This window comes from Mauremys reevesii, linkage group 19 (genome assembly GCF_016161935.1).
Source record: "Mauremys reevesii isolate NIE-2019 linkage group 19, ASM1616193v1, whole genome shotgun sequence".
Taxonomy (NCBI): Eukaryota; Metazoa; Chordata; order Testudines; family Geoemydidae; genus Mauremys; species Mauremys reevesii.
In genome coordinates this window covers 14,772,721-14,785,155 of record NC_052641.1, presented here as the reverse complement: position 1 = coordinate 14,785,155, position 12,435 = coordinate 14,772,721, and the positions used below count along the sequence as shown (strand labels likewise).

The 12,435-nt window shown below is 43.1% G+C and overlaps 1 protein-coding gene across 11 annotated transcripts in view; it reads left to right on the top strand.

The window, feature by feature from the left end:
* FNBP1 (formin binding protein 1) overlaps nucleotides 1-8,782 on the top strand; it is a 161,498-nt gene extending 152,716 nt beyond the window's left edge. For 6 of the 11 annotated variants that reach the window (XM_039507068.1, XM_039507064.1, XM_039507059.1 and 3 more), the window contains 2 exons: nucleotides 47-186; nucleotides 1,053-4,481. In XM_039507068.1, the coding sequence (XP_039363002.1) occupies nucleotides 47-186; nucleotides 1,053-1,231 (319 nt within the window). In that variant the 3' untranslated portion in view covers nucleotides 1,232-4,481. Of the gene's footprint in view, nucleotides 1-46; nucleotides 187-1,052; nucleotides 4,482-5,467 lie in introns of those variants that run through there. The other 5 variants (XM_039507067.1, XM_039507065.1, XM_039507063.1 and 2 more) reach the window with 2 other exon arrangements.
* The last annotated feature ends 3,653 nt before the right edge of the window (nucleotides 8,783-12,435 follow it).

Below are 12,435 nucleotides of genomic sequence, written 5' to 3'. Positions count from 1 at the left end.
TCCTGAGGCTGGTTGCTATAGTTGCCGTATATTTTCCTTTCTTGAGCAGCCCAGATGGCAGTTACACAGAGGAGCCAAGTCAGGAGAGTGAGATGAAGGTGCCAGTGACAGAGTTTGATGACGAGTTTGATGATGAAGAACCACTCCCTACCATAGGAACCTGTAAAGCTCTCTATACGTTTGAAGGTACCACTAACCCTCAGCCTCCATTTCACTTCTTATTTATTACTTATTTGTATTACAAGTAGCCTCCAGAGTCCCCCGTTGTGCTATGCACTGTTCACATACAGAATAAGAGACGGTTCCTGTTGTGAAAAGCAGAAATGGATGTAACAGGGTGGCTTGTCCTGCCAGAGCTGGAGGGCCTAGAGAGGGATCAGATGATTCCCCTATAAACAGCCCCTGGAAGCTGCAGCAAGAGGGGATGCTCAGGGGGAGCAGAGAATGCTAGGAGTGAGCAGGCTGGGATTTGGAGCTAAGACTCGAGCAATTTTGATGGTTGCAAAAGTTGAAGCAAAAATATTTCCCAAGCTCTTTGCAGACTACTGGACAGTTTGTTGGGGAGAGTGGTATTAAATGAGCTGTTCAGAGTATAAGGAATAGATTTTATGCAAGGATTATTTAATGTACAAGTACCGTATTCAGCTGTAGACCAGATGAACAGACCCTCCTATCACTGCCAGACACAAGGGCTAGTAAATTTACCCTGCGTATGGTAAATACACACACTTGCCTTTGGTAGCTGCATCTCAGCAGAGTAACAGTAAATATTCAATACTAGTTAAAAGATATTCAGTGGAGGCCCAATTTCATGACGCACTTGTCTACTTGTTGATTGTACTGAAATTTCCTATTACAGGTCTGATGTCAGAGTTGCACTCTTCTGGTTCTTTGAATACATGCTGTTTTCTCCCAATTATTGCTGTTTTATTCATGCTGCTCATGCTTAAAGGAGGGTATATTTCAGTACCATTGCTGAGTTTGCCACAGTCGGGTCTGTATGTTCTCCCGTGGACAGGAAATCCTAAACTACTGTATACTCTGTGTCTCAGGTCAGAATGAAGGCACAATTTCAGTAATGGAAGGCGAAATGCTCTATGTAATAGAGGAAGACAAAGGCGATGGGTGGACGCGAATCCGGAGGAATGAAGATGAGGAGGGTTATGTCCCAACATCCTATGTCGAAGTCTATTTGGACAAAAATGCCAAAGGTGCTATGACTTACATTTAATATCCTTTTTATTACTTTGCTTGCTTTCACAGGGACATCCCACCCTGAAACTGCTCTATGATGAGCCTTTTTAAGGACTACATAATGCCACAAAGTGCATTATTTCATACTCTTAAATAACGGACTCATATGACTTTATGCACTGTGATTTAGATTGGTCCGATAAGAAGATACTGAGTGGGATAAAACTGTTACAATAGGGGGATACCCAGCCTTCTCTGGCTGAGACAGCCTTCCATGGATAGAGCTCAGTTACTGCCAATATACCACCCAGTTCAAGGTGGGGAATATAAGGCCATTCTTAATAACTATGTGTCTTCTCTAGCTATCCAGATGATACGTGGCATTTCAGCCATAGTCAGAAATATGCTATTTGTTGCAAACTGACTCCTTGAAATGTTATACATGAAATAATTAGGATGCGGTTTGTCTTTCAATGTGGCAGCTTTTCAGAGCCTAATATACTCTCTGTGGGCCATGTACATTCAGACAGGGATCATCATTTAGTTTGTTAGTATTTATGGGAAGGGGAAGGGGGTCTATCGAAAATGTAACCACAAAGTATTCCACCATCCTTGGTAGATCAAGAGGATGGTGGTATTAGACTAGAATTCCCCTCTCCATAGTTGCAGTTCAGAAAATTCTCTTTCGGGCATATGTGGTTACTACTGATGCACAGCACAGTTAGTTGTTTCATCCTCTGCTCACATACAATCAATGGAATATTTCAGAGCCTGGATTCATGCCTTTTGTTCCCCTTGTCGCTATTTACACCTCATGACTGAGGGTCTGTGTTGTGTAAGTGAAAAGTGTGTGCATGGAATCAGGGTATGTGCATGCTGCTCCCTGCAAGTATCTCCCTGCTGATATAGTCCAGTGAGCAATCAAAGAGGTTCCAGCTCTGAGGAAGTGACATCCTGTTTCAAACCAGGAAGATTTTGAAGTTCACTGTTACATAGTGCATGGGTTTTTCAATCATTTAATCCTGCAAGTTGTCATCTTCTTTCATGGAGTCTAAATATTCTCTGTGCACCAAGTCTTTTTGTCCCTTTTAAAAGGAAGATGTAACTTTCACGTTGGACTGCAAGCAATAGAAATAGAGGAGCTTCCTGTACAAAACCACACAACTTTATTCATTCGCTTTTCCTTGGTTCAGTATTAAGCAATGCAGACCCATGTCCTTTTGAAATGACAGCCTGGATTATTGTTTGATCTTGCCATAATTCCTTCAGTTTGCACTGGCAAAGATAGGATCAGTTGGATCCCTTCCTCCACCAAGATAGTCTATGCGGAAAACTCAGCATCCTGGATCTTCTCATTACCCTTGTAAAGTGGTATACAATTTGAATGCAAGTACTGCCTACTCCATATACAGGGAAAGGCAGAACGCTCAGCATGAGATATCTGGTCATTACCCTTGTGCTTTTTGGTATGGGGACTGCCTGTAAGCGGTGCCTGCTCCATGCACAGTGGTAGTTGCATGTCCAGGCTTAATTTTTGTCCTGCAAAAGTCTCTGTTGGGCAACAGAAAACCCACCTCAAAATAACAATTGTTCACCCCTCCCCTTGAATACACTGGCAGGCGTAGACATCAGCAGAGCAGTTTATGAAGTCTGCTGCTCAGGAGCAGAGCAGCAGGTTTGGTGGGATATGCCTCTGAGCAGGCCCATGTGTCTAAGGGCAGGGTGAAACACTTATATTGACTGAAACCAGCAAAAGCAAGAACCTCGTTAATAAAGGCTGTTTGCTTTTTTCCAGATGCGTACACATCACTTCAGAAAATCCCTGAGTAGCTTTGCATAGGCCTCTTGTCCTTTTGTTCTGCTGATTTGCTTCTTCAATTATTTTAAGAGGTGTATTTCAGAAGGTTTTCTTTAGAAGTGATGGAATGCACATGCCCTGTCAATGAATGATCATTTGTTAGGTGCAATTCATTCAGCCCCTGAAAGTAAAGGTGCGTCGTTTCCAGTGTGGTTTTTGGCCCAGTTCTGTGGAATAATTGTAGCCAATATTCCCATCTCTTTGTAATATAGTTTAAAGGAAGGATACACAAGTAATCCATTCTCCTTGTGGTGCACACATGCAGCTTCCATTAATGCCAGATACTTACATGTGCAAACTAGGAACTGAATATATTGGCTATAAACCCTCTGGTTTCAGGGATTCTTATTGGGGGGGGTCAGGAATAAAATTCCTCTTTTGGAAGGTTATCCTATAATTTCCTGCTGCAGGGTTTCTTGCACCTTCTGAAGTATCTGGAGCTGTTGGATACTAGACTAGTACGACCTCTGGTCTGATCCAGTCTGGCAATTCCTACATTATTAGAAATCGTCCCTTCTAGCCCACTTAGGAGCAAAACTGTGTCTCTGAGTAATGCTGTGAGATAAAGATAGATAATCACAAGAAGTTACATAAAATTACCCTCTTAATATCAGAGTAACTTCCCCCTGCTCCCAACAAACATGCCCAGTTCACTTCCCCTAGAAATATTGGCTGTTTGAGTGACAAACAATGAACAGAGCCTGTTTCAGAGGTTTTATTTCTTGAAACAAATGTTGGGCCCACAATCTGATTAGTATTTCAGTCGCTTTGCTCCTGTTGGTTCCATTCTCCCCACTGTGTGTATATAAATCTATCGACAGCTCTAGGATTCTGGCTTTGTTGCAGCTCTGCTGTTTGTTCACCACAACTGTAACCCAGGTTCTTTGGGGGGGGCGAGGGGGGTTGTTTTTTTTACCACACTGAGGCACTTTTTATCTAGGATATACAGTATGATTACTTACGCTTGCCAAAATATTTAGGAGACCGTAATTATGAACTGGATTAGGACATCTTTTTTAGTTTAATTCCTTTTCTTTAATATATGTCCATAGTGCTCCCCATAAAAAGAATAATTTGTATATAATGTAACTTAATAACTAAAGGTACTTGAATTTCGATTTTTATATATACATATATATATTAAAAATGGTTTTATTTGCTGTTTTATTGCTTAACCCAATCTTTGTTTTGATAACCATTAAGACAAAATCTTGTTAAGTCGATAATTTTTTTTGTGTTTCCTGCTGCCTGCCTCTGATTGGACTTTTATAGAAACTTCTGATCTGTGTTAAAGTTTGTTACATCTGGTCAATGTGATTGTTCCTTTTCTGTTCTTATTCTTTAAAGAAAACTCATCTACTGGGTGAGGGTGTCTCCCCATAGCTAGCTGTACCATCATCTCTTCCTCTAATAAACATATTTTCTCATTCTTGTGGGGTTTTCTGATGATTATTCACATAAGCGGATTACCTGTTAGATGCAAAACAAATGATCCAAACCTTCAGAAAAGCACTTTATTAACAGTAAGGATGTGATTGCGTTTTAAGAAAGAGCTCACACTGCAGCATTGTTAATATGTTCCCTTTCTCTTCTTGTGTTTCCCTTTCTTTATGAAAATTAGAGACAGGCCTGACCCATAATTTCGGATTCAAATGTGCTCCCATGTATGGGGGAATTCACCCTTTGTCCTTCCATCTAATGGGCCAAACCCAACCCCCTGGATCAGAACACCCTGAAATTTTGGGGACAATTTGGATTTGGGCCAGAACCATGTGCTTACAAGAATGTACCTTCCCATAGGGTTTCTGAGCTAGGAATGTTTGCATCCCTCCTGTCTCTTTCTTGACTTCCCATCAAGATGAAGGGTCTTCATTGTTTATTGCTTGATGAACAATCAGCTTTCTTTGGATGCATGTATTCTAATCACTGCAAAATGCCTTCCCCAGGTATAAAAATACTTCCCCAGTAGTTCATTGTCACGGGGAGCTGGAGCTGACCAAATCCACCCACTGCTCCCCTGCAGATACAAGAAGCTAATTGTTCCATCTGGTGTAAACAATTCGGATTCCCATTGGTGGGGAACCATTCTTGAATTTGGCATCCCGCATGGTCACCAGCGGAGGGCTGTGCTCAGGGTAAAGCTCTTGCCTGAGGTTGGGGATCACCGGGGAAGGGGGGGGGGCAGAGTTACTTTCATTTTCAAGGAGAAAATACACTTCCTGGTGGCTGACCCTCAACAAGGAGGGTTGAATCCCTGACTTAGAGCTACTCTTAAGCCTTTCATGAGGCAGCCTGATAAATGCTCCTGGTGCTGTCCTTCCCCTTTAACCTCCCCGAAGCAGGGCCACTCAGGCGAGCCCTTCGCCCGGCCTCTTTCTAACCCAAGTCTCTTTCTTTTTGTCTCTTATGTTTTAGATTCCTAAAGGTGTTTGTGCTGGTGCAAGAAGCTGGGGCGAGCTTGTCACAGAAGGAGAAACAAATGGTCTGTTTACCCCGCAGGCAGTTCAAATTCGCCCATACAAACAGACTCCTGGTCTGGGGAGGAGTCAGCACTTGAAAAAACTGAAATCTAAATTCCATCCCGACATTACTCAGCCGCTTGCTCTTTTTTATGGCATGTTACTTGTGGCTCAGACTAACTTACTGACGTTTCCCATTGTTCTGCCAACTGGGCATTGCCCTTCTGTAGAGCATAACCAACAAACCCCCACCCGCCCCACCACCACCTTCCCCACCACCAGACACGAACGGCTGGCTGCACTTGGATGCAAAGCGTAACCAGAGAATCCCATGCATGTGCTAGTTGGGATTCTATCCTCCCATGGCCCTCAGCCCATCTGAATGTCTGCACTGGTCCATCAGCATTTCACATGGTGCCTTTAGTGCTAATCCTGCAGGCAGGCTCATCAGACAGCTAGGGAAGGAGGTACATACAAGTGGAAAGCCAGTTAACAGGAACAATATGACAGCAGCTGGACTGACCCCCGAATCGGATTATGTTAAACTTTACACACCCATTATTCCATATTACACCTTCCCCAAAAGGTCCCAAATGTCAATCAGCCTTTTTACAAGTGGCTGGTGCTCCCTCGAAGCGTTCAATCCCCATTGGCTTTTGCTGTGTCCTGCCAGCCTAGCAACTCATGAGTGTCTGCTTGCTTTCCTGCTCACTCTCACAAACACACACACACAAAGGAATTTTGGTTTAAAGCCACATTTTCCCCCCTCACCAAGACCTCCATTTGAATCTTGTTTCAGCCTGCATGCTCGCCCTGTTGCCTTGCCTGCGCATACCTTCCTAACGGCTCGTTCTTCTGAATCTTTCCAGTTTTTTTAGCATTTCAGACCTGCCTTCTCCTTTTGCATGAGCTCCTGTGCACTCTCATCAGTGTGTTTGAACAGCAGAAATTAGGTTTAAAAAAAAAATAAAACAAACGGCATTCTCCTCCCCCGCTCCATCTCGCCACGGACTGGACCTTTGCCCAGGCGTTTCAGACAGGAATCTGGACTTATCCATCATCAAGTATCAACCAACCTGTTGTCATGTGATCTTATTTAAAGGAGAAGCATTTTGATGGTGGTGCTGTACCTAGTGCAGAGGAAGTTATGCTGCTTCAAATATCAAGTGATCTGGAGCCAAACTCCCTAGAGGGGGCTTAGGTTGCTTTCTAAGCTCCTAAAACTATGAGTTTCTCGCTCTCCTTCTCCCAAAATCTTCTCATTACTAGGCTATTGCAGAAATCAGATATTTCCTCAAACCTTGTCTAACAGCAGACAGTGGGTAATAAGAGCAGCTTTCCAAGGCCTGTCTTAGTAGCGGGGGGAAATCCCAGCTTTTAAGAAATATCCTGGATTTTTTGTAAAAGGCCTGGAATAAGAGAGAATTAAAATGGATGCCATCATGGCTAGTGGCCCTAAAATGAGACCTGTCTGCTTTGGTTTGCAGGCAGGCCTGGGCATGGTGCAGTGCTGTCCCGATCTTGTGAGCAGGGACAATAGTAAAATATAGTATCCAAGAATTGTGCATTCTTATGTAGGGTATCACCCAGCTCTTCCCGCTTTAGGATGAGGTGGTTGTCTTTAAGGTGGGTTAAATGTGTTCACAATTTTGTCCCTCTTAAAATAATAATAATAAAAAAACCGTCTATTTTTAATAGCAGAGAGTCCTTCACTTCTACAGTAGTTAATACTGTAGCTAATGCTTCATCATGCTTAATAACTATAAGCCTCAGCAAGCAAGAAGACAATTTGTTTTTAATCAAGTTAACACAGGTCAGGAGGCTGCGTTGTCTAAGCAGATGGTACAAACTTAGACACCTCTGAAGCCCTTCAGCTGCAATGTTATCACGATCCGAAGGGTCAAAATCAGCTAAACTGCCATCCATAGCACTGCTGTTCCTGCCTTCGCTTAGCTCTTTAGATCCGCCAGCCTTCAATACCAGAATGAAATCCACCATGTACAGTTTGCTCTTATAACTTCCTATGCAGAACTGACACAAGCATGTGAGAATTCTGTTGCATTTCAATATCAGCATATCTCCATTGGGATCTAAATGGTTAAGCAGCCAACAGGTGTGCAAATATCTACAAATATTTTTAGCTGCAGTATTTATTCCTTTGTGTCTGATGCACTGTTGAATCAGCAGCTAGAATCAGCTGACTTTCACCCTTTTTTGTGCCATCTATGTAAAAACGAGAGAGTTTGCTTTTATATATTTAATCTAGGTGGACAGTATATTATTGTCAGCCTCTGTGGAACATTTGAACTATTCCAATGTCAGTGTTGCTACATAGTGCTTTAGAAGGAGCATTAGCTTTGGCCATGCCAGCTGATTTTCTTTGAAAGGGATGTATTAGAAAACCATCCGTGGAGTTTTTATAAACCTGCTGCCCCATTTCAGAAAGCCTGGACCTTACAACTGATGAGAAGGAAACAATTACCAGTCAGGTACTATAGTTTAGATCTTTCTTCTGCTGTGTGTATTCAGCATAAGAAGTAGGTAAGTGATAGTTTAACTTTAAAACAAACAACTGAGACAGACTAAACATATGACTTACATTGTGTTGTTGTAGCTGTGTTGGTCCCAGGATATTAGACACAGGTGGGTGAGGCCAGACCTGAACAAAAGCTCCATGTAAGCATGAAAGCTTGTCTGTCCAATAAACCCTATTACCTCACCCACCTTGTCTCTCTAAACATATGCCTGGTTTATAAAAACTTTGCTTGAATTTACTAAGCTCACACTGAAGAAGTGTGACTGTACACTCTATGAAATGGAATCTCACCATTGTCCCCAGCAAAACAGTGTTTCTAATGCCCTTTCTTAACATCTGTAAATACAGAAGAAAAGAGACATATTTACTGATACTGAAAGTTGTGTTTAATGCTGAGTATTTTTCAAAAGTTATTTTTGGTTTGATGCGTATTGATTTGTTTTTCCTGCTTGAAGTGTCAAAAGACTTAACAGAAGCCAAATTCTATTTTAACATGATGCTGAGCACTTTTTAAATTTGTATTTGTGTGTGTGTATGTGTTTGCGCACTGAATTCTAGATTTTGGTGGCATCTCAGTGTTGTGATTTCATTGCCAATGTAAAAGGTTCTGGTGTTGCCCATTCATTTCTGGAGACAGAATTCAACCAAATAAAGTGCTTCCATTGGAAAGCGAATATTGACCTTGGAACCATGAATGAAAAGTCATCTACATATTTAAATAAACCTTTAATTTGACATGCTATTTACTTTAACCCTCTTAATCATGTAGGGGATGCAAGCAAAACTGTCCTAATTGTTTCACAAAGAAAGGGTCCGTACCCTGGCCACTCACTGCTGCTACCATTGGCAGGTCTATTATATCTGCAGTGACACATTTGCCATTACCACCTACACCTGCAGATGGGAACTCCACTTTGCGTTACTTCTAGATGTAGCCAAATATAAATCACAAGCTTGGAACTCTGCCCATTTCTTCTTCCTCCGCATTCTCAGTGAATTGCTGGATGCTTTCTAATTTTTATATTCAACTGCAACATGTCTTGGCAAATGAGTAGAAACAAATCTGTTTGAGTGCAATGTTTGTGTCTAGTTGCTGTAATCCGTGGGATGGTGAAGGAACACTTTTACTCTCGGTACTTGAATTTTTACATCACATTGGGGGCTTTAGGCACCTTTTGGCAGTAATTGTGTTGATATAAGGAAGAACATTGCCTAGGATGAAGATGGCTTAAATGTTTTCTCTCCAGTGGGTCAGTTTGAGAAGCTGATACTTTGTCAAACTTTTACCTTTTGGGCTGGAATTTGTACAGCTGTCAGTCTTAGAATGGGGCTTTGGGGAAACTCGCGCAGAAGCCGTTCAGTCATTTGAGAAGAGGAAAACTGCAGTTATGGTGGTTGAAAAAGTGTTCGTTTATAAGTGTCTGGTGCTGGGAACTTGAAATTTGACAGGGACGGATGTTTAAAGGCATGAGGTGTTGCTGCACTGAGCGTTGCAATACCTACCTGATTTGGGAGCCTAAATCTTTTTCAAAATTTCAACTCCTAAAGCAGTTAGGCACGGCAATGCCCGAACACCTTTAAAAATCTGGCCCATAGTCACTGAGGCACAGCTGTGCCTTTTAGTGGCCAAACAAAAAGGCGGGTTGATTTAGCTGCTTTGAAGGTTTGAAAAAGGTACTTTGCACATGAACACTAGTTTATATACACACCAGAACTAAATTTGTCACTGCACTGCTGCCATAACCCGTGCCTGTGTAATTGTATGGACAGTTCCACTGAGTGGAGGATCTTTCAGCGCTGAATTGGCACATGTGGGAAAGAAGGGGGAGTGGAACAAGTTTTATTATGCAAGTATTCACGGGATAGAAACTGGCTGAGTGGAAGCAAGCGGGGATCCAAGGAAATCCCATCTCAGGCCAGCTGCCCTGCCTCTGTGTGTACGGTACGCCCTGTGGGCTAATGCTGGCATTCTGCTACAATCCGTCACAGGGGAGAATTGTGATCATTTTCCCTTTAAAAAACAAACAAGAAAATTCTGTCAAACTATTAAGTGACTCAGATCTGGATATTTCTACACTGCCTGTGCATCTTTAACTCCGCCCATGTGTGCAGATACATTGCTGTGCACCCTTCATTTACACAAGCAGAGCATATTTTTTCCCATAAAAGCCCTACCTCATTCCACACCCAGGTTGGATGGTAAATAAAGCTGGGTCCAGAAAGGTGCTGCCTTATTCTCTTTAGAATTTGAATGGGGTATAATGGATGAGATGGAGGTGAGGCATTAAGTGGCAGGAGTCCACAGGGCCCTGCCTCACTGAATTCAGATAAGACAAGGGAGGTCAATACATGAGGATAAAAACAACAACCAGCTGCTACTCTAACAGCACATTCATCAGTCATACTGAATATGGAATGGGGGGCCTGTGATCACATGAAGATGGTATTGTAATGGATACACATAAGGGGCAGAGTTAAGGGTGCATAAGCACCAACCAGCTCTAGATTTACAAGCCTTGCATTTTAATGTCTTTTGTACGGAATGAGCTAGTGAAAATGGCAATAGTGTGTTCAAGGTAGGACCACACCTTCCTCTAACTTTTTAAAGATGAGCTCAGCTGCCGGTAACTAGAACATGATATTCTAGCATCTGGACTGCTGCTTCCCCCTTCTGCAAGTAGTTTCTCTATCACTGCTTCAGAGAAACAGCCTTGAACTTAAGGCGTTAACCCCGGTTACTGTACAAAACACAGGGCAGTGCATGCTGTGTCTCTGTAGGGGGAATGTAAGAGCAGGGATGACTAGCCCCTGAATAGAGAGAAGAAATCTCCCCCGACATGTTTATGCCTGATGTAAAGCAGCCGTATTTCTGGCAATTGTGAATGCTGCCATCTGCTGGTGAATTAAAGGTTGGGCTATACAAGCCACTCCAGTTGACTTTGAAACACGCTAGTGGCCTTTCAGCTGTAGCCTGATCAAGCTGTCTATGTTAAGATTTTCCTTGGCTTGAGGATGCCAGCCTGAACCATCTTTTGCTCCTGTTTCCTCTCTTCATAACTTGAATCTGCTACTGCTCACTGCATCATTCACCACAAAACTGAGTAGCTCCTTGCAGGCTTTCCTTCACCACCACCACTCTCCCCTGTGCACTGAAATCAACCTCCTCCAGGAGCCATGGAGCTTTGCTATTCCATAGCTCATGTGCAGAGCGAGGCTGAGTAGCAAACAGAGGAGGGAGTAACAGCATCTGCCCAAAGCAGCCAGCTGTTGACTTATTAAGAGTCCGGATCTTTAGAAGTTCGGTTGTTTGTTTGTCAGCAGCAACAAGGAGCCCTGGCCAACCAGAGGTCAGCGATATTTATCATCATCCAGTAGACAGGGTCAGGTGCTGTCGACAAGAGACCATAAAATCACAGAGGCTGTCGTTACAGCCAGGAATGGGGAAGGCAGCAGGAAGGAATGGTTAGAGCTCCACCTTTGTGCTCCCTTATTTGAAAGGGAGTGGGGGGTGCAGCTGCTAATGACGGGCTAAAAATGGCCTCTGGAAAGCCTTGCCACCTAGCAGCAGAGAGGATGGGTTTGTTACCCTCACGCAGGTAAGAGCCAGGAAGGAAGAATCACATCAACTGACTGGAAGGGCTGTTAATCCATACAATAAATGACCAGAGGTGTCTCTTTAACCTCACCTTGCGCAGGCAGCACTGAATCAGATAGCAAGAGGGGGAACTGGCCAGGAGAAAAGTCAGAGGTGGTTTGGATCAAACTGACAAACAGTCTCTCACTGAAGAACGGCTCCCAAGCCAGGTAGCAGTGACACCTTTGACCCAATCATTTTTCAGATACCTGCTAAGAGAATATCAGAACGTTGATCACACACCACTTCTAAAGTCAAGCGTGGATGCACAATGTGGCTTTGAGTTTTATGATGAGTAGGAAGTGTTTAGTACCCTAAGGGTTTGCTTGTGCAACAATAGAGATGTTTGTCTAGACACGAGACAATCTAATCACAAGAAAGGGAAATACATGCCGATTACATCTTGTAGAATGTCACAAACCGTCTAGTAATGTTAGCAACTACAGAACAAAGTTCATTTTCTGGTTATGAGTTTTGGGAGGGTGGCTGAGAGCTGGAGGACTAAAAGCTGTGGCTTTTTCCCTTACCAACTACACACTAGATCCAGTTATTAGGACACTTCTGGCTCAAGCAAGTTCAGCAGTTTTACTTTTGATTAGTGCTACTGTAAGTGAAAAGAACATGTTTGAGCCATTCAAGTTTACTGCTCTGAAGAGCCAGGCCCAGGCTGGTGGTAGCACGATGCTTATTGTAGACCTGATCCAGGCAGCTGCGCCGCACCATGCTGCCAGCAGAGAGCTGCTCAAACGCGTGG